This window comes from Amblyomma maculatum, chromosome 1 (genome assembly GCF_055883805.1).
Source record: "Amblyomma maculatum isolate TAMU_Amacu chromosome 1, ASM5588380v1, whole genome shotgun sequence".
In the NCBI taxonomy this organism is placed as follows: Eukaryota; Metazoa; Arthropoda; class Arachnida; order Ixodida; family Ixodidae; genus Amblyomma; species Amblyomma maculatum.
In genome coordinates this window covers 49,439,355-49,461,696 of record NC_139344.1, presented here as the reverse complement: position 1 = coordinate 49,461,696, position 22,342 = coordinate 49,439,355, and the positions used below count along the sequence as shown (strand labels likewise).

Below are 22,342 nucleotides of genomic sequence, written 5' to 3'. Positions count from 1 at the left end.
AGCTGTCCTCCCGTTGTAAACGATTCGCTCTCATAGAGAAAGCATCGATTCTCGTCAAACCGCAGCGATTGCGGTCTGCGAGCTCCACCTTGACTTGCTAAAGCTGTTAAGCTGCGCGAGACGGGGCATTTCAGAGCACGGTTCACGGTCTGTACGGTTCGTGAGCTCGACGACCTGAGGAGTGATATGGTGCTGTGGCTTTGCAAGGAACTTCGCGGCGAGAGGCAGCGATTGATCGCCTTTAACGCCGGACTTAATGTTCTGGCCGTTGTTCATATCTGCGGTATTCTACGGCGTGATCGCTTTGGGGAAGTTTTGACTGTCATTTGTTTAAGGGCTAGCCTCTCAATGTAAGCTCTTTCTGAACTGACGTTAATTGTGTGGGTAATGAGAGTGTGGCACTAGATTTGTTTGCTTGCCCAGACCAAATAGTACATTTGCCAGGTTTCTGCTGCAGTCTTCATTCCTGCCTCCAAAATATTGTGCTGTGGGCCACATCAGCCTTGAATCTCTTTACTTTTTTTTCCCCTTATCATATCCAGGTACTTGACTGTGCTTTTGCAATCATGTTCCTGTCTCCATTGCTGTAGTCTGACTGCACTAAATTCAAAGAAACGGGTGCCGAGTTCATCTCTTACGCCACTTTGTAAAGTGTTTCTAGGCCTTTAAGAAATGGAAGTAAATAGGATAACTATTTTATTATTTGTAGTACTAGGCTTAACAGTTTTTGTTCGCTTTAAGCTTATTATTGGAGCCACTTATAGTTGCATTCGAAAACTCTATGCACACGACCATCTGAGATGCTTGGCTTCATAAGACATGTTCAAACATTGTTTTATATGTGCTAGTTGAGGAGTAGGCGTGCATTAACAAACACAAATACTAGCGTTATGATGCAAATAAAGCAATTGTCGTATCTAATATCCACTGTCTGACTGCACCATAGCATCACACCTCACCATCATTCTACTTGTAACTTTTTCTTCTTTGAGGGGTGTATATACAGGGCGTCCAAGATAACTTTATCCAAGGATTAAAAATTAAAACATTTGTGGTAGTCTAGGGAAACCATTCTGTGGAATACTGCGCTACTTGATATACAGAGACAAATGGAAGACGACACACGAATGAAGCGCAAACTTACAACTATTTATTTTTATCGACAAAACACGTACATATATACAAAAGGCATTCTTGTCAAATCACAGACACATCATTCATGCATGTGATCACGCACGTTATCATTTCGACCACAACTCCGCATCTGCACAGCTATCATATCTAGCTCCTCTTTTGTGAGAGCCACAGAAGATGTACTAACGCACGTATCTTTTTCTGCTGACTCGATTAAGAAGGCTTCTACTATTTCTCTTTCAATTCTTTCCTTTTGTTTACCTACAATTTCAGTCCTATGGAATGATGGTTTGCAGCCATTTACGCATCGCAAGCAATGTTGCGCAAGATTTCCAGGGTGGCTGATTTTCCCACAGTCATTATGATGTTCCAGGAGCCTCTTATTAACACACCTTCCCGTTTGTCCGATGTATTGTTTTCCGCACGAAATCGGGATCTTGTAAATGATTTCATCCTGACAAGGTATGAACCTTTTTTGATGTGCAATTTCACATTCCTTCCTCTTGCCACGCTTATCATGCTCATTTACTGCATTACAGAGGCTTATCAACTTTTTTGGCGCCCTAAATATCACCTTCACATTATGTTTGGTTGCTACCTTCTTTAATCCATGTGATACTTTGTGTATATACGGAATTACAACACATCGCTCTCTGTTGCTCTCTTCTCTCTGCACCTGCGTTTTCTTCGTTATGTTATTCAGCAGCTTTTCTGCCACAGACGAAATGACACTATCTGGGAAACCACTGGCTTTCAGCCTGGTTATTTGCATGCCGATGCTTTCTGTCATTTTGTGATCGCAGGACTTCTTAATGCTCTGCAACATGCATGAGTGGGCGACGCTCCTTTTAACAAGCTTGGACTGGCTCGAATCGAATCTCATGAGGCTTTTTTCGTTTTTGGTATGATACCACCAGCATGTGTATATGGGGGTCTCCTGTATTTGTAGATCGAGGAACCTTATCATCCCTTTATCAGGTACTTCATAGGTAAAGTCAAGCCCATTGAACTTGCCCTTGAAAAGCGCGACCATCATATCCGCGTCAACCGTACCAGATCTTTCTGTACTAAAACAAAGCAAAAAATCGTCTACGTATCGAAAGCATGCTACAACACCCCTGCTATCCAGTTCAGGTTTTAGGCTGCGGTCTCCCTTTGCCATATAAAGGTTCGAAAGGACAGGAGCCAAGCACGACCCGATACAAATGCCTCCTCGCTGTGCGTATATTTTCCCTTCGTACAGCACATACAGGGATCTCAGATACACCCACAGTAGTTCAAGGAAGCCGCTAACGCTCGTCCCACACTCGTTCTGAAACTTCGTAGGTCCATAGCTGTCAATACATTCTTCAACTGCTGATATCGCCCCGTCTTGAGGAATTGAATAGAACATGTCTTTCACGTCTACTGACATGCACGTCACAGGATGGTCTTTCCTCAGAAAGCTGATGACTTCTTCGGAGCCTTGCACCATATATGGGTCATCACAAGTCAACTTAGACAGTTGCCCCTGCAGGTATCTAGCCACATGACTTTGCCACGTATTCCTGTCTTCCACAATCATCCTGAAGGGGTTTCCTTCTTTGTGCGTCTTAACGGAAAAGGGATGATAAGGTTCCTCGATCTACAAATACAGGAGACCCCCATGCACACATGCTGGTGGTATCATACCAAAAACGAAAAAAGCCTCATGAGATTCGATTCGAGCCAGTCCAAGCTTGTTAAAAGGAGCGTCGCCCACTCATGCATGTTGCAGAGCATTAAGAAGTCCTGCGATCACAAAATGACAGAAAGCATCGGCATGCAAATAACCAGGCTGAAAGCCAGTGGTTTCCCAGATAGTGTCATTTCGTCTGTGGCAGAAAAGCTGCTGAATAACATAACGAAGAAAACGCAGGTGCAGAGAGAAGAGAGCAACAGAGAGCGATGTGTTGTAATTCCGTATATACACAAAGTATCACATGGATTAAAGAAGGTAGCAACCAAACATAATGTGAAGGTGATATTTAGGGCGCCAAAAAAGTTGATAAGCCTCTGTAATGCAGTAAATGAGCATGATAAGCGTGGCAAGAGGAAGGAATGTGAAATTGCACATCAAAAAAGGTTCATACCTTGTCAGGATGAAATCATTTACAAGATCCCGATTTCGTGCGGAAAACAATACATCGGACAAACGGGAAGGTGTGTTAATAAGAGGCTCCTGGAACATCATAATGACTGTGGGAAAATCAGCCACCCTGGAAATCTTGCGCAACATTGCTTGCGATGCGTAAATGGCTGCAAACCATTATTCCATAGGACTGAAATTGTAGGTAAACAAAAGGAAAGAATTGAAAGAGAAATAGTAGAAGCCTTCTTAATCGAGTCAGCAGAAAAAGATACGTGCGTTAGTACATCTTCTGTGGCTCTCACAAAAGAGGAGCTAGATATGATAGCTGTGCAGATGCGGAGTTGTGGTCGAAATGATAACGTGCGTGATCACATGCATGAATGATGTGTCTGTGATTTGACAAGAATGCCTTTTGTATATATGTACGTGTTTTGTCGATAAAAATAAATAGTTGTAAGTTTGCGCTTCATTCGTGTGTCGTCTTCCACTTGTCTCTGTATATCAAGTAGCGTAGTATTCCACAGAATGATCAACCAACTGGCCCCCGTGTTTGCATTATAGGGAAACCACTTGTATACAGCTTCCAGCCTTCTGGCGCACCACTGACAATTTCTTAGTTAGCAATTAAGTAATTAGCAACAAAGATAATATTTATAATCTTCTAACTACTGTTTTCAAAGAATAAATGTGATATCAAATTGAAGAGCTCTTTCTCAAACTCCCATTCCATTTAATTTTGATAAAGAAAGCCTCATGTCTATCTTTGTTCCCAGCTCCTAAGAGCAGCCGCGAAATGCAAGAATTATCGCGTGACTATCTCATTCGCTCGTCACGATTGTGGTTCTCTCCATCGTGGTTTTGGTGAACACAATTAGCCGCTGCCGTGACTCGACGGTCCAGTTCCTCCAGTCTGCTTGTACGTTGGCGATGGTTACAGGGAGAGCGGCGAGCTCGCTGCAACTTGCACTGTCACCTGCGCAGGCTTTCTTAGTTTTGTCACGTGTGCGCGACACGGACTCGCTTTGTGTTTCAACCCCGTGAAACACGGTAACTTCACGGTAGAATTCGCCTTGTATAGAACATAGTTTCCCAGTGCACTCCGCACGATAATTAGCTTATCAAAGGTGAAACTACGGCCGAAAGGGAAAACACCTCAAGAAAGAGAACACGACTTGTATTTTGGGCTTATTCTAGATGGCATTTTCAGTTGACCGATAATTTTAACCATCTTTTGGATTGCTTTGGTTTGGTTTATGGGGCTTAACGTCCCAAAGTGACTCAGACTATGAGAGACGCTGTAGTGGAGGGCTCGGGAAGTTTAGACCACTCGGGGTTCTTTAACGTGCACTGTATTGGGCGCATTGCTTTTCACCTGCATCCAAAACCGGCTGCCGCGGCCGGGATTCGATCTCGCGTCCTTCCATGGGTTCAGCAGTCGAGCGCCCTAACCACTGATAATTAATGTGTGAATGAGTTGGTAATGAATATCGCGGCATTAGTTTAACAATGCTACGAAATGGACGTTCTGAAACACGGGTACTGGTCGACACATGTTTTATTGGCATCCTTAAATCGGGTGCTGTATACGGGCTAATGACGTCTTTCTACAAACCTATTGGGAGCTCAACATGGTCGCTGTTATCGCTGTTATCTCCAATGAGTGTTTTTGCAGTGTACAAACTGAGACAGACAAGCTTTACTCAGACACAAAAAAGTGGGCAATGTACACGTATACGTGAGAAACGAAGTATAATACGTGAATAATAATAATAATAATAATAATAATAATAATAATAATAATAATAATAATAATAATAATAATAATAATAATAATAATAATAATAATAATAATAATAATAATAATAATAATAATAATAATAAACAGAACTGTGTGAATTGGTAAGCAGCTTCCCGGTGCATTACTTATGTAATTAAAGAAAAATAAATCATTTGAAGCCTCACATGAAAATGAGTAGTAATGGTAATTTTCCTTTTGCTGCTAAAATGAGCAGAACAGAAATCATGCTGAAAGTTTCGCTTAATTACCCGATTTGTAATCGTGTTTAAGTTCAAAAACATCATGTGATTTTTCCCTCCACCCTAATTACGGGAAAATAAAACACGGAACTTAAGGAGCCGGTATATCTGTAAGTAAATATTTTCGCGGTGAACTTTTGTCCACACATCACAACTCTGAAATTATGTCTGCGTGATCGAACCGTAACTGCTTAATCGGATATGTCCTGCAATGGGGTGGCCCGTGTTTATATATGCCAAAGCAGTACTGCAGCTCTCCGCTATCCTTCGTTTGTATTGTTTTTGTTTTATTTTCATTTCTTCTGCAATTGCCTTTCTTCTGCAAGCCTTTATTGCCTCATCGTTGTCAGCAAAAGTGTCATGCTTTTGCGGCGGCTGATTGGTCACGACGGGATGACGTCATGGAGGTCTCGACCAATCACAGAGCACCACCACAGTATGCGCGAATGCGTGCCTTATATGGCCATATGTCAATCAAGGATCGATTTCTAATTAATGACTAATTAACTAGCTACTAAATACTGATGAATGATTACTAATAATGCCCCGAAAATTATTTACTAATTACTCATTACTAACTGCCTAGTTAATCAATAATTACTAATTAGTTGCAGATGCGTAACTAATTAATTACTATGTAATGTCGCGCACCCGGTAAAATCAACCACACAACAGTAAACGTAGAACTGCGAATATTCAAGGAGCGCGATCTCGTCGCTGCCAAGGCGAATTCACTGAATAAATGCACTCGCAGAATGTGAGTGAATAGTCGCTCGCTTTACTCGTAGCAGCATTAATCGCTACATGCACAACAGTCGCGTAGCAGAATGCAGTACTCAGGCTTTCGCCTTTCATCACTTTAGTCGCCAAAGTGTCCTCGAATTTTATTTTTCCTTCCTGCGGCGTGCCTTATATAAGTCATGACTGCGCCCACCGAAGTGTCCGCGACTGGTATCTATTGTTTTCTTCTCTGTTCTTTTTATTTCCGTCATTAATCTACCGCCACTGCTATCGCCATCAATTTTCAACGAGCTTTTACCGCATAAGTCGTTGAAATGACATATAGCGATGAATAACATAGAATTCCACTGCCTTGACAGCAGCGGCTGCCAATCTGGAGCGATAAAAGCTAGAAACCTTTTGTTCATTTCGGCGCAGTCGCTTTCACGTGAGCAGACGACATCAACCACGAGGATGGTTGAGCCTAAGGCACATGCTGCGAATTTTTCTTTCTCTTCTTTATTAGGAAAACGTAATCTGCGTCTGTAGAAAGGCAGACGAAACGTTGTCGGAAGTGTAACAGATGCTATATAAGATGGGCGCTATAGCAGAAGCTGCTGCACTCGACGACGTGGAGCTGGTTGACAGCACAGTAGTATGGCAAGGTTAACAATTCTGTCTGTGGCAGTGCCGCTGTTCCTGATGACTGCATGTTCTCCCAAGACCGTTTCTGACTTCGTAAGTTTGCCGCACGTTAGCGTGAAACGTCGGATACATGCACAAAAAAATATTGCAATAACGGGTAATTTTCTTGTAGTTTGCAAAAGCTATACGTATACAAGGGTGATTTTATTAGTTTTTAAACCTGCGAGGAAAGCAACCTTTTCGTTAAAAGAATAAATATTTTTCCCCTAATCTCCACTGAAGGCTGCACACTTGGCCCGCCAATTAAGTTTGCATTTATACTATTCTATCAGCTAGATTCTCTGGAAAACAATTTCAGATAATCAATCACGTCGGGGTGTCATCTCTATTTAACAAGATTTTATTTCCGCAGAGCCTGGTCTAGAAGCTAATGAGGTAAAATCATGGTGGGTGATAAATGGGAAAAGTGGATGCGAACCAGTTCGAAGCCCATGCATTTCGCCCAAGCTGGCCATTGCATGCTGTCGATTGGTTAGATGGCGCGTTGTCTTGGTGAAAGCCGGCATTATTACTCGTGACTCCCGCCATTCCTTTTACCTTCCTTTTCAAACAGCCCAATATCGTGATTATTTTGCCCTCCTACAAGTATTCAGTTTAAGGATAATTATTTGGCTGTCCCGAAAAGGAGTGGCTGCCCTTTACCAAACCATGCCAAAAGCGTAGACTACTACTACTACTTCGACTTAGATGCGTAATAATGATGGGTATCGCCAAGCACTCGCAAACGATATATATATATATATATATATATATATATATATATATATATATAAATGCCATTTCGAGTAAGCTTTTGGCCGATAGTCCACATTCGCAGTGCCCATCGCGCGCAGAACTTGTTCATGCGGAGTTCTTCGTACTCAGTTCTCTGTTCTTCTTCTGACTCAGTTGCTTTAGCATATAAGGGATATCGCACGTTTTGATTCGGCGGTCCTCCAAAAAGATGCCACAGATTATTTCTTCGATGTCCGATGGGACGTCCTAAGCAAGGGATCGGTGACAGAAAGGCTGTCGCTGCTTGCGTGTGTGCTAGCGTAGTTCAAGCATATGTCGGAAGTGAGCTACACACGTCTGGGGTCAGCTATATATACAAGATCTTATATACATATATACAAGAGCAGTACCTGTAAATCGTAATGTGCCAGCATTTATTGGGTTCCACTTTCTAGAAGTGTACCATGGTACCACGAAGACAATTGTCCATCCATCTTCGTATCTCAGTGCGGTAATGGGTGTGTGCAACTGCGCAGTACAGCCGTTAGTAGAATTATTGACACCTCTCACTTAGAACCCCAACACGAGGTGCGATTCCCTCTTTTGCGTTACTTACTGCACAACATAAGAACTAAATTAAGCACATTGAATCACTTCAATAGCGTTCTGCTTCAGTATGTGTGATTCTTGGCTGATATGCGGTATAACTTGTGCTCTCGACGAAGTGTATATCAGTACTTGTTAAATACCAAGCTGCTAACTTGAAAGCCGAAAAAAAAAAAAAAGAAAGCAGGCATAGTTTGTAATTAAAACGTCAGTCAGCCGCTGCCTTTAGTACAAAGTCAAACGTATCAGCTGTAATGCAAACGCCACCAACCATCTCCGTCCCGGATTGCTTGTACGCATTTATCACTAAGGTTTTATTTCGATTGTAAGGCTCATAAATTGCCGGACACCACTTTGTTTTATGTCAGAGCTCTTGAATACAAAAGGAGTAGAAAAAAAGTAGCAGCGTGTTATAGAGAATTTTTCCAACGAAAATCTTATTTTCTGATGCAGGACGAATACCTAGAATTGATACAAGCATCAAACAACATGTTAAAATACATGGAGGTGAGTACACGCATGACATGAAAAAAATCTAAAAAAAAAAAAAAAAAAAAGGAACGTCCTGAATAAGTCGCATTAAACATGCCTTTGTTATGCAGTGCTTACCTTCGGAAGTTTTGGAAATACAATGTTCTTGGGTGCCATCGGAAATTTGATGCTGAACATTTGTTACGAACCGTGCGAAACACTACGTACGCCTCTAAGCGTCAATAACTGCTTTTCAGTTAAGCTCGTTACTCGAAAATAAGATTCGTAGACAGACAGGACCCCGCCGGGGTGGCGCAGTGGTTACGGCGCTCGACTACTGTTCCCAAGGACGCGGGATCGAATCCCGGCCTCGGCGGCAGCTTTTCGATGGAGGCGAAAAGCAAGGCGCCCGTGTGCTGTGCGTTGTCAGTGCACGTTAAAGAACCCCAGGTGGTCGAAATTTCCGGAGTCCTCCACTACGGCGTCTCTCATAGCCTGAGTTGCTTTGGGACGTTAAACCCCACAAACCAAACCAAGATTCGTAGACAGAGATTTTCTGACTGCATTAACTTCAACGCCTACGAGGGCTTGAAATATCTTTAGCTGGTTGAACAAAAAATCCACTGAACTAATTTCATTATTAATCTGTTCAACTCGTTAGAATGGCATTTACGTGATGCGATGTTGCCAGTTTGTATATTTTAGTAAAGAAATGAAAAGGCAAAACATGATGCCTAAGGGCGTTGAATAGATGCAATGGCTGCAAAATTATGTAGCTGCCGAGATTTATAAACTTGAGGGAATTGCTTGAAAATGTTCTACCGAAGTCTAAAAATTATTGTAAGCAGAAAGCTGCAATATTCTGTCTTAAATAAATTGTCATGCCAATCCGCTTAAAATTTCGCAAAATGCAGGGCAGAAAACCAAATCCGTGGGACGAAGCTGCAGCGTCCGAAGTAGCGTCAAGGCTGGCTCCTGTGCTAAGTACCCTTCGTTACGTCACTGCCTCTATGATGTGGGATGCTACAGGTGTCCCTGACAGAACAAACGGAGCCATTATGGCAAGTTTCATGCTTCGTGTTATTTTTTTTTTCTTTCTTTATTTGACGCTGCATTAAAGTCGATGTCGAGTGTGGCGCTTCCGTTCATAATTAATGCTGGTTATCGTCTTACGTTCTAAGAGAACGTTTTCTTTGCTTACAGAAAAAAATTTATTCAGAGGTGACCTCTGTGCAAGGCTCCATCAGAAAGCTTTGTTCTCATTTCCATTACGCCTATTTTAGGAACGTCACTTTACAACGTCTGTTTTTACAAATATTGCTTGCACATCCAGCTACCTTACCGGAAAAGGAAGGCTTGGAGGTAAGTTATATTGTTTCATTTTTGTTACTTTTCTCATTGCATCTTTTATGAGGGTAATTTTTTTTTTTCATTCTTATATGTTCGTATTTGTAGAGCAGCAGTTCACATTATCTAATTCAGCTATCTAAGCATTTGATATCCACAGCACTAACTCTACATCCGCGATCAACCGGTCGCGAGATTTCCTCCTCGAGAAATAGGAAGGGGAAGGTAGACAATACAGATAACAGTAAAACGAAGAAACAAAGACGCTTATAAAAGGGTACGGCGTCGATTGCTTGCGAGCTCCCACTTATAAAGAGTTTTAGCTTAGCAGGGGACTATCAGCGTACAAGGGTTACGAATTGTCGGATGTCTATAACGGCAGGTGCGCGCCCACTTTGTCCGTCACCCCCGCGAACTTAACAAGGCCGGTGCATGACCTTCTCTCCCAGCAGCCTATGTCACGACTACCGGATGGGCGATAAAGGGTCAGCAAATGAAGCTGGGCGCACGGGTGTGACTGAAGTGGCGAAAGGACCCCACCTGATTCGACGCAGATTGACCTTTTATCGCCCATCCGGTAGCCCTGACCTAGGCTGCTGGGGTGCGCTGACCTTGTCAAGATATCGATGCTGACGCCAGGCCGGGCAAATGCCTCTGCGTGTGCGTGGCAGGCAGCCCCAGTATAAGCATACATGTATATACGTCCCCGCTAAGCAAACATTGTCTTTTTTCGTGCGATAGCATTAGCAGTGCAGTGAAGGCAAAAACCGCTCGGCGGAGGCCGCCACCATACCAGCCGAGGTGTTGTTCTCTCCACATATATACCAGGTGGAAAGTGGAGAAGAAAATCCTCCTCTCCACTTGTTAGGGAGAGGACGGCACGAAAAGGGGCGCTTTATTTTGCGCTTTTTTTTTTTTTTTTTTTTTAGTTAAGTTAAAACCTGCAAGGGAAGAGGAAGGACAGGTCCAAAGTTCGTCGGGCGTCTGTGTGAAACCTCCGACCGTTGCAGTTGGTGTTTAGGAGGCCTTTCCTGTCTCCACCTACCACCTGCCGCGTAGGACAGGTGTAGGAAAAGAAATCACCATCTCCGCTTGTAGGAGGGAGATGCGAGACTAAGAATGACTCAGCAAAAACGAAGATAACCAAGAATAATCACTCGGCCAAAATGAATAAACGAAGCGACTACGAATAGAAATGTAATACAAATGCAGTCAGGATTGGAATAGAATCGGAATTGAAGTAGAATTGGAATGGATAGGTGAGTGCAAGACAATGAAATCCGAATTGGAGTAGATGACCGAACGATATGAAAATAGCTTGGAGAGATGAGCTCAGGCTCTATAGGGGTATGACACGACGACGTTAAAAGCTCCCGTCTTCGGCTCCCTACTCATTCTCGTTAGTGTACATGCACTTTGCTACTCGCCTAATCACTAATCCCTTAATTTGTCTCCTTTATCTCACACATGTTAATTAGCGTGCAGTCTTCAGCTGCCACACCGTGTTAAAGAAGACTCGGCATAGGTATAAGCCCAGCGTTAACCAAGTCGCACTAACACGCCTGGTGGCCTAAAAGAGCAGCATGTTTGACTTTGGAATCCGGAATGGATTCCCATTTCAAAGAAGCTATCCAAGTTGGGAGCTCCTGCCAACTGATCCATGTTATGTGGTGTCATGACGTCACACGACCCGTCGATCAATCAGTACCCGACTATGTCACCCGCAAATTACCGCCTGCCCCATTATTTTCCGCTCACAGCACCGACAACGTTGACGTCTGATTTACTGGACAATTATGCCTGTAATGCTATCACTTCAAAATACGGTCGCATTTTCACCCTATCAAAACACCAACCCCTAAATTTCTTTTCTTGAGGTATACGCTTGGCTAAAAGAATTGTCGGAATCGGGCCACAGGATTGATGCGCGTTTTGTGATCCATACATGAGCCAAGATGGCCCAGCTAACCTTGCTCCCATCCCTATAGTACTTGCTTATAGTAGTTACTGAAGCTATACAGTATAGCTACTGAAGGTTTCGCAGAACATTCTTTTGCAAGACGTTTTGTATTATATTTTTAAAAATGTGATAGCTAGAAAACTACTGGGAAGGAGTTTGACAATTTTGTTTTCAATCAATGATTCCCCCTCCCCCCCCCCCCCTTTTTTTTTTTTCAGGAAGATGCCCTCTATTCCAGCATGCGCTCTATTTATTGTTCGGCGTCAATCCAAACTGAGAACGGCCAAATGAGCCAATTGTACCCGCGTAAGTATCGTTGCCTAATACAGAAAAAAGCAGACATTGCAGGCTCAGCAAAGGAAAACGCTCTGGTTGATGCTTAAGGAGAGGGGAAAAGGAAGAAATTAAACGAATAGAATGCATCGGGAACGCTGGTATACTAACCGGCATATATTGCTTCACTGCCGACACTCTGCCGACGCCAACATACGGCCGAGCGAAATGGCGTGGCATGTGGCCTAGCATATAGTCTTCCTCTCGGAAGAGAGCTGCTGTCGACAAATCTCGTCCCAGCAAACGGCTGTGCTAAGAGCTCCATTTATCGGTGACAAAGTTCATGCGAGAATATGCTGCATAGACACAATCTGGACATGACTGTGATAAAAATGGAAACGCAGAGATGCGTATATACTAATGCGGGCATAAATGCGCGTGATATGTCAGGATTAAGTAATTTGAATAACATGACGAGTATGTCTTCAAGCAAGCGCGACGCGTACCTGTTGATATGTTGGAATTATACAGAACGCGATCTGTTACGGTCTTCGTTTTAACAGCGAAAGCAGCCCACGCCGGACGACGTCTCCCGTATCCCATATTCCAATCATTCAATATCATCTCTCCTGCTCCGGGCACCTCGACACAAATTAGGGTGGCAGTGCGCCCCATCGATCATTGCGGCAGTCCATGCATGTTGCTACAAAGTACCATCTTCCAATATACTCCATTGTGTATAAAAGCGGATACGGGCAGTAGCACAGCAAATGCTTTCCCTGGGGTTTATACGTTACGTCGTGTAACGTAAAAAAATGGATTTCTTTTTTTTTTTTTTTTTGTTCCAGAAGCCCCTCAGTGCTTTACGGATCATGCCAATTCAAAGTCATTTGTTTTTCAAAGCTACATTTGCCAGTTGCCTAAACAGATGGCTGCAGCAGTTGAAGTACGCCAGTTAGGAAACTTCACAAAAGCGCACTTCCGTAGCAGTGCCTCAAAACGACCGCTTGACTCGCGTGCGGCAGGAAATTGTCACTCACAAAAGTCTGCCGTAGCCCTTCAGCAGCATGCGCATGTCGCTGCCAAAGACAATGTGGGTGCTCATTTGACAGAGTGCTTTCGTCTGCTTACATTTCGGAGTCATTTCATTCGAAGCCGTTGCTTAATAGGTTTGGTTTATAAGGTGTAACGCCCCAAAGCGACTCAAGCTGTGAGATACGCCGTGTAGCGGAGGACTCTGGATTAATTTAGACCACCTGGGGTTCTTCAAAGCGCACTGACATCGCATTGTGCACGGACGCCTTGCTTTCCGCATCCATTAAAACAATTACCGCTGCGACCGAGATTTGATTCTGCATCCTCGATATCAGCGCCCTAAGATACGGCGCCACCGCGGCGGGGCAGTCTTTATAACAGAAACTCCGGCCATTGGCACTAAGAAAGAAATATGAACTCACGCGTTGAGTCTTAAATGATCTCAAGTTGTGCGTGTGGCTCATACAAAACGGGTCGTTTTGAAGCGCACAAACCCATTTTTACAGTTTCGTTAACCTTCTCGGCTCGGTCGATCGTTAAACTCTTTTGCTTCTGCACGTCTGTTCCATATGACAAAGACCAAGCTATGTGACGATAACGATTACATTTGTCACGCGTCGTTAAAGAGGGCACCTGAAACGCCCTTCATAAGCGCTTCTGTTTCAAGTGCAATTTGCGTGATCTCCCTCCACTCGCCTTTCGGCATTGCTAACCTGCTTTTCTGAAAAACAGGCGTGCGCAGGGCTCTTCATCAGAACCAAGTTTACTTAGGCGCTCCCAGACCCATTCTAACCGCGAGTCCCCTTTCCGGGGGTGAAGGTGGCAAGTAAAGAGTCCTCGGAATGCAACATCACCGGTTCTTAGCCGCCAGTATAATAATAATTATATAAAAAAAACTGCATAACCATAACCCTGAACTTCAGATCATTATGGCACAGGTCCAACGAAGTAAATGTATCGGTGCAGACTTGGCTACCCCCCTTGGGTGATTAAAAAGATGCTGAACGCTGCAAGACGAGACCCGGCGTGCATTTAGCGCCATCATCGACCAATGATTAGCCATAATGCAGCATTTTGCGCGCTATTTTGTGGAAGCACAATCGGAACGTGCTTGGAACTTCTTTTCTGAAAAAACAAACAAAAAAACATGCCTTGGCTGAATTTAATTTACAATAATAATAATAATAATAATAATAATAATAATAATAATAATAATAATAATAATAATAATAATAATAATAATAATAATAATAATAATAATAATAATAATAATAATAATAATAATCTCTTAAAAGCCGCTCAATTATGCGATCATCCTCGCTGGCAGCAGTTCAGAGAGGTTTCACGTAGCGCTACCGAGTACACCATCCTTGCTGTTCTCGCTGGATGTTTTCTAGGCATCTGCTGCACACTGTTTTTCTTTATACATTTCACTGTAAGAATCACTTTAGCGCTGAGGTTTCTCCTGGCAAGGAAGAGGAGGGACGCGTGACATCTGCTTTCCCAGGCGCCATATGCCTGGTAGTGCGAGCAGAGCAAATGAAGGTCTAAGTTTTCCCACACGAGGATGATGAGAGATGAGAAGAAACCCAAAAAATGCGGACTGGTGTTCCAGGTGGTGGCAAAGAAAGGATTAACTGAGTTGCTCATGACTTCGAATACTCAAACATTTCGTTTGAGGGGCTTAGAACACGTAGAAGAGCGCTTTATGTGTCAGTAAGGTTTGCGTAAGATCTGCCTAAAATGTATATGTAGGGCATTCCAAGCGCTCCACCGCATGGGAACATTGATATTAAGCCGAAAAATGATCTGAAAGCGTCAGGGAGACCTCGAGCACTTCTGACATCTGGCGCTGTTTCTGTGATGTCCGTAGTGTTGCATGTATCGGCCTAGCCTCTTACAGCTAAGGCATGACGGGGTACATACAGCGCACAAGGCCAAGCAGCGTCTGAAAGTCTTAACTTTCTTCCAGACTTGGCTGATGTTATGTCAAAAAGTGGTGATGAAGCATCATTGAAAAACACGTGGATAAGGTGGCACCGACAAGCCACAAGGCCGCAGAGGAAGCTTTTCATAAATTACACGACTCTGCTCGACAAAAAAGCGAAGCTGAGCGGTAAGGACTGGTAACTCCCAGACGCGAAAATATTGATATAAGGTTGTGACAGTGACGTATGCAATGGATACCAATGCAGCCGGCAATATTCTCACCGCCATGCTGGAGCAGATGCCCTTATCCCAATGAAAGATTGCCAGCGCGGTATCCAAACTTTACTCTGGTCGTGTGTTTTGCGCAGGGGTTCAATATTTTGATCTGGTCTGCACTAATCTGTACTGAGTCATTGCTTCCTACGTGATTTTGCCGTCTCGCGTATACGATAAAAAAAAAATCAGCACTATTATTATTAAGGCCTGCCAGCTTACTTGTTTTCCTTTTTTTTTTCCACGGCGCAGTTAAAATAGATACCCAGTTCAGAGGTCTTACCTCGTGGATAAGGCAACAGGGGAGATATTCACTAAACATTTCAACGATCATGTCAAAAGGTTTTCAGATATAAATAACTGCGTTACCACATTTTATTTCCATTGTCCAAATGCAACTGTTTCAGCTTACTTGGTGCGGGAGATATTTCCAGAATGATACGGTTTCCTCTCTCTCTCTCTCTCTTTACAGAGATTTCGCTAGTTAGGCAACCCAGGCGTTAGGAAACCCAGTCGTCTACGGCACGTTGTTAGCTGCGTTCTACTTCTGAGCTGTCGTGGGTTGTAGGCGTTTGCAAACCTTTTTATTTTAGCAAACTAGCAATCAGTTTCCCATTCCTTTAGAGCGTTAGCTCTACTGCGTTGATTCGCGAATTTCACGTTATTCTGCGTTATTCCTGAACCTAATACCTCATGCGTTTCACAGATGGCGCCACGTACTCGTGCGCCACATGTTGTTTTATCTCACACTGCGCAGCAAACATCACCGTCTTCACCGTCATGTTAAGGCGCGACAGCACTATGCTATCGCCGCAGCCGATCACACCTTGTGTCACTACAGTAAACATCGCGGTCTTCATCAAGTTCCAACTGCTATGGTCTCTAGAATATACTGCCTATACTTCGTCTCACAAGATATCTGCAGCACTGCGAAAGGCAGAGGAGCCCTTGCAATTGTGCCAAGGTATATATACCTTGATTGTGCTCCTAAGTGCATCTCGCCCCTGGGCACTATAGTACAAAAATGTGCTCCTACTGTCACCACCGCCAATTTAGGGGGGGGGGGGAGGCGAGAGGCGCGTAGGAGAACAATTGCCTATTGTAGTTTGTGTGATCCTGTTTGGACCAGGGTGGCTTTACCTTTCGCAGTGCTACAAATATCTTGTGAAACGAAGTATAGTTTGCCGAATGAGGGGGCCTAGATGGCATCGAGACTGCCAGCGGCTGGCGCATAAGGGCGCTGCCGACTGGGAGTGCACTAAAGATTTTTTGTGTTGCATCTGTTTATTAATGCGTAAGCACCGAATGACTATGTTGGTTTTGTTTGGTTTTGTGGGGTTTAACGTCCCAAAGCAACTCAGGCTATGAGAGACGCCGTAGTGGAGGACTCCGGAAATTTCGACCACCTGGGGTTCTTTAACGTGCACTGACATCGCACAGTACACGGGCGCCTTGCTTTTCGCCTCCATCGAAAAGCGGCCGCCGAGGCCGGGATTCGATCCCGCGTTTTTGGGAACAGTAGTCGAGCGCCGTAACCACTGCGCCACCCCGGCGGGGTCGAATGACTATGTATGCGGTTTCGTGTCATCACGAGCTTGTCCGCACGATTACGTTCGAACGAATTAGTTTATAAGAAAGATAATGGTTGCATCAGATAGAGCGTAAAAAAAATCTGTTTGAAATCGAGAGGTGCACGTGGGTTAATTAGTTAATTAATTAGATCCAGTTAAGTCAATCAGACATCGAAATAGCCAGGAGGGTAATGAAGACATCCAAAGGGGGTCCCGTGGCACTCGACTTCCGGTGACGTAGGCCTAAATTCCGGTGGCGGAAATTTTGAAATGTTTAACGTGAACGAACGAGAAAGGGCGCGTGAATTGCGTGCACAAATAGGTCGGGATGGTTGTGTGAAGAGAGATAATCAACTAACTGCAGTTTGAAAAATTCCGAGAGCACTGCATATTCTGCAATGGAAAAATGCGAAAGCCTGAACGTTGCTGCTACACATGGTACACATCGCGCGCCCCTTGTCGAACGCAAGGGTTTACAGGAGAGGAAAGGCGCAGTATCTGTCACTCGCGAAATCCCGCTGACGCATCTCGCGGGCAACACAGAAACGCTCAGGCTTACGCATTTTTCTAATACAGATTCTGCAGTGATCCCGAATAATTTTTACATGAAAGGAGGATTTAAATCTGCATAGAAATTGAACTCTTTCAAGAAAACAAAGAGGGATGGTAAATATTGACACCCGTTATAAGATAGTAATTAGACATTTCTACTTTCACAGTTGCCAGACCAATATGTCCGCCGATGCATTTTATTGCAGTAAATCATGTTTTTAATGTGAAAAATATTTGAAATAAAAAAAGTGCCTCGAATATTTTATTATTGTCTAGATGGTGATTAAAATTTTCTGCAATTCCTTTCTATCCTGCAATACGTGTAGATTAACTAAACATTGTTGCCAGGTATACATGCTTTTCCATTTCTTCTGTCAATTTTTCGTGTTTTGCCATTTATTTATAATAGTGTCTACGCTTCCGTTATTATACAATAGACATCAGAGCCATTTTTTAACTTACATTACGCTCTCAAGTGTAGCAAAACACCATTGGAGGTATTTTAGTTTTGGTATATTGGTGTAGCTGGTGTAGGTTAAAAAATGACTCTATTGTAACCTAATTTCGTCACTGTTCTATAGTTGTCAAACTTGTCAGCGCGGTGTTTGCTGCCCATCATAGCTTGCCAGTATTTTTCTGCATGGTCCAAAATAAGCATTGTTGAATAACATGAGTACAAGGCCTTGAATAGAGTGGTTAGTTTTCCTACCGAGGTGGCCAAGGCGGCACTCAAGAGATGATTGCCAGAGGCTGCCGGATAGTCTACTAAAGATTTTTGCAGCAGCCTTGTCTGGGAAGAAGTCTGTCGAGGTGCTCTCAGTGGAATCGAGAGTCCTTCTTTCATATGTGTCTGTTCTCTGTCTACCTAGTTGATGTTTTTTCCTGCTCTGAAAATCGTGCAGAGTGAACCAGGGCCGTGAACTGAGAAACTTTTTCGGTGCTTGGGCGGTAACAGTTCTGTCATAATTATACAAAACATGCCCATTCTTTGCAAGGCCGCTTTGCCCGAACATTCTTGCATTGTGGTATTGCGATGAGTAATGACGGTCACAATATGAACGCACGAAACAGACGACACACGCACCAGATGAATAACAATCACGAAAGAAATCACGCACTAATGCCCACACCACAGAAACGCCAGAAGCGCTAAACGATATCGTCGGCTAAGCGAAATCGTCTGCTATACGAGATTGTCTGCTTTGGCTAATATGGCCTTTCCCCTTTGTAGCGAGAAATAACATTATGGTTGAGGCCAAGACAAGAACAAAGAAAAAAGTATAAATCCTCATGACAAATGTTATGTATTGCTTTGCGACGATGATGCATGATGGCAATGTTATATCACACTAACTGTGCATAGCGCCCATCTGGCGAGTGGTTACAGTCATTACAAACCACGTTACTCTTTCCTATGGTGAAATGCCGTCGCGAGGATCACTAGACAGTTATACCAGGCACTGTACAATTGCAAAAAGCTCTGAACATCGCCGTATTCCATTTGCGCCACTCCTTCATTTGACCTAGGTAACCACGCCATACACTCGTCATCTATCTGAAGACAGAGACCGCAGCCGTGCCAGATGGGCTGCCGATACCATTGAACAAAGAGAAGCCAGAGTAGCGCTAATTGCAGAGAAGCTTACCAAGCGCAGAATCGAGCCACGATCGAAGCAACCGATGGCTAACGCGCGTGAAACTTGGTTCAAGGATACCTGAATATCTTTTTTTTTCGCATGTCTTCAGTGTATGCAGTATTCCAACTTAGTGGTCCTTGCACAAGCCGTGTTCTGGTGACTTGTCTTGAACTTTTCATGCTTTACAAGCAGGGACCATTGGTCGCGTGCTTTAGATCCTACAGACACGATTCACGTTTGAGAGGGAGCTCGTTCCCCAGAAGCCAAGTATAATCGGGTTTTCACATGAGCGATACGGCACGCCTTGCTCGTGCGCTCGTTAGCGCAAATGTTAGACAGTCACTCCAATGACTCGAAAAATTCAGCGAAGACTTTCGAGTATAAAGATCGAGCTCCTCGACGCATGCGTACTTCTTTGGCGATGAGCCGTTAAAGGTACACTGAACACAACTTCTTGTTGGGATAGTTGGTAGCTCATTATATTAAATTTAAAACCACACGGCGGTTTTGGCGCCTTTAAATTTAAATTAACGTACACTGAAGGAGAATACCAAGCTAGGATATATGACTAGTTCAGTTCTCGGGGAGAGCAAGCACAAAAGTTTTTTTTTTCTTTTTTTTTTTTTCGCACGGAAAGGTGCTTTGTTGCCGAGAATCGCCATTGAGAGTCCGACAGGCTTTAACATTCAAAGCACCTTCGAAAATAGAACCGCAGTGATGACATGTATATGACGTCTTTACAATGAAACTCTCCGACCAATACGAGGTCTTCCAAATGTCGGGAGAGCGGTTAGAAATCGGAAGTAGCCCGCCGGTCCCGTGACCGATCAAGTAGCTAGGCCGAAGCTATAGACTGCAGAATAAAAAGCTATGGATGGTATTCTCGCGATGTCACCCTTTACGACATGTTTATATTGGTCGCATTGACAATGATCCGGGTTAGCCCCTGACCCTCTATCGTAAGCATCTTGTGCATTAAATGCCACATAACAAGGTAAAGCGCACTGCTTTTAAAGTAGAGAGTTTTAGCATCACTCACCCACCGCGAACCAGTGGAAGTATAATATGGTTTCTTCTTCGTAGTTGTGCTTCCGGGTATCGTTGTTTTACTTTTTTTTTTTTCTTGCTTCCTGTTGTTGTGCTTCCACGAAAACGAATCATGGTTTTCCTACAAGATGATACTATATAGTTTTCTGATGCATCCCACCGTGAGACAAGAAAATGTTGTCGCGGTAAGCACTGGGGCCCTACTCCTTGCATAGAAAAGAACGAGGCTATCGACATGTCTCAGCACCAGCATCTGTATATTCACAGCGTTGGGCTTGCGATCCAGCCCGGCGGCTGAGCTTTCGCTTTTTTTTTTTTTTTTCTTTTTGCCACCTAATCAAACATCCCTTTCTGCCGTTGCATACAGCACAGAAAGGGCGCATGTTGATGTCGGTCATTGGCGACATGCCCTCTGGCGACTGCAGGACACATATTCGCTTATTTTGCGCCTCTGGTCTTCGGGCTCGACAAGAATATTGTTGCTCTCTGATTTATTAACTCTGCACTAAGTGCCGGACTGTTAAGAATAATAATCCATATACAAGTCGCATTGCTCCTGCTATGTTACATTGCTTTAGCGCCCTCATGCATTCCTACGCAAAAAAAAAAAAAAAAAAAAAAAAAAAAACCTCATGAAGGAAGTGAAGTACCAATATTTAATCGATCAGTACTTTCCGAGATACTTTAACCTTGCCTGGTCATGGCGGGCTCGCGGCTTATCGTTTGAGCGTCCGCCATGATGAGCTGAGATGCCGGTGAAAGGCCTGACCCGGCAACAAGGACGCGCACAAGGCTGGAAGGAAGAGATAGAAGAGCGTTTGTCAGCGTCACGCGAGTTAAGGCGTCTGCCATGGGGTGGTTCCAGCTGACAGCGACAACGGTCGTCCGCACTGGTGTCGGTTAGAGGAGTAGAGATCGCTTCTGTTATGTAAGGCCCGGCCTGATGCCATATGGCAACCGGGACCGGCTAACACGGCGGAATGCACAATCGATAACGATAAAAGAAGCGTGGGCAGAGTGTGTGATAGGCGCAACGTCTGTCGCGCTTGTAAAAAAACAAAAACAAAAATCCTTGTATTTCTAGCCTAGCAGCATGATGCCTGTCCTCTTGCTAGGACGCAGTTCTCTGCGCGCAAACAAAACTGAAGCAGCACTATTGTCATTCGCTTGAAAAAACAATGTTTTTGTTAATTAACTGAATAGAATAAATACCAAAGAATATCAATATTCTCAGCAAATAACAAACAATTATTAAGTTTTTTTAACTGCTATTATTGACATTATTGCCAATCAATGAACAGTCATCATTGGCTGGAGGTACTTGCATCACGTATAATTGGTGTGTGTACAGGTAGGGCGCACTGTTCATACACAAGAGAGGGAAGAAGTCGGATAAAGAAGCGGCAGATGCTAATAATGGCTTCAGTGCATCTTCGTTTGTTCTTTTCTTAAGCCTACGTTGCATTCTGCTCGAACGTAACGAAATCCGATTTTCCTTAAGGCTTCTCGTCCCTGAAGGATGCCTGGCTTTCATCCTACGAAACGGAACGAATCGATTTGTCTTTTAAGCAACTCTGGAAGGAAATCAGATACTTGTACATGCTGCTCCACGCCTTTGTGCGGAAAGAACTTGGTGAATTGTACGGGAAGAAGCACTTTGATGGCAGGAACATTCCAGCTCACCTGTTAGGTAAGGTGCCTGTATTTTGACCGACATCGACAAAACTTGTCTCAATTATTTGCGGATAATTTTGTTTTAACACTTTTACTCTCGCAAGTATATTTTGCATCGAGGTGCGCGCGAAACCATTACAATGGGCGTCTCTCATAGCCTGAGTCGCATTGGGACGTTAAACCCCACAAACCAAACCAAGCCATTACAATGGTACTGCTCGAGTAGCGCGAGCGATAGAAGTATTGGAGATCTTCAAAAACGCCATTCAATACCGGGGGAAGATATAGAATGTCGGTTTAAGTAGGTTTATAAGGTTTAACGTCCCAAAGCGACTCGGGCTATGAGGGACGCCAAAAATGGAATGTTCGCACGGCCCTGAATATTGTACGCTATATCAAGGCGAAAGCCTTTAATGGCTCATGCTGTCGTGGACAAAGTGTGTCCCGCTTTTGCGGTGTTCTGATTGGCCGAGGCGGGATGCGTCCCTGCAATCTGCAATCCCACACTTGAACGCGCGCCAAGGAACGCCACGCGATAGGAGTGATG

General features: G+C 43.8%; 1 protein-coding gene across 2 annotated transcripts; it reads left to right on the top strand.

The window, feature by feature from the left end:
* The first annotated feature begins 6,623 nt into the window (after positions 1 to 6,623).
* On the top strand, positions 6,624 to 22,082 carry LOC146202333 (angiotensin-converting enzyme-like protein Ace3). 2 transcript variants are annotated; one of them, XM_084588104.1, is made up of 7 exons: positions 6,624 to 6,739; positions 8,480 to 8,533; positions 9,412 to 9,558; positions 9,701 to 9,859; positions 12,023 to 12,110; positions 15,085 to 15,228; positions 21,623 to 22,080. In XM_084588104.1, the coding sequence occupies exons 1-7, from the start codon at positions 6,659 to 6,661 to the stop codon at positions 21,829 to 21,831; spliced, it is 882 nt and encodes a 293-aa protein (XP_084444230.1). In that variant the 5' UTR covers positions 6,624 to 6,658; the 3' UTR covers positions 21,832 to 22,080. The 2 variants fall into 2 exon arrangements, with proteins under 2 accessions (XP_084444230.1, XP_084444231.1); XM_084588105.1 differs by lacking the exon at positions 15,085 to 15,228 and having other exon boundaries at positions 21,623 to 22,082.
* Positions 22,083 to 22,342: the final 260 nt, after the last annotated feature.

Coding starts and splice junctions, on each gene's coding strand:
- LOC146202333 (XM_084588104.1), top strand. CDS start 6,659: ATGGCAAGGTTAACAATTCTGTCTGTGGCAGTGCCGCTGTTCCTGATG. Junction 6,740..8,479: donor CCAAGACCGTTTCTGACTTC/GTAAGTTTGCCG, acceptor TTTCTGATGCAG/GACGAATACCTAGAATTGAT. Junction 8,534..9,411: donor ACATGTTAAAATACATGGAG/GTGAGTACACGC, acceptor CGCAAAATGCAG/GGCAGAAAACCAAATCCGTG.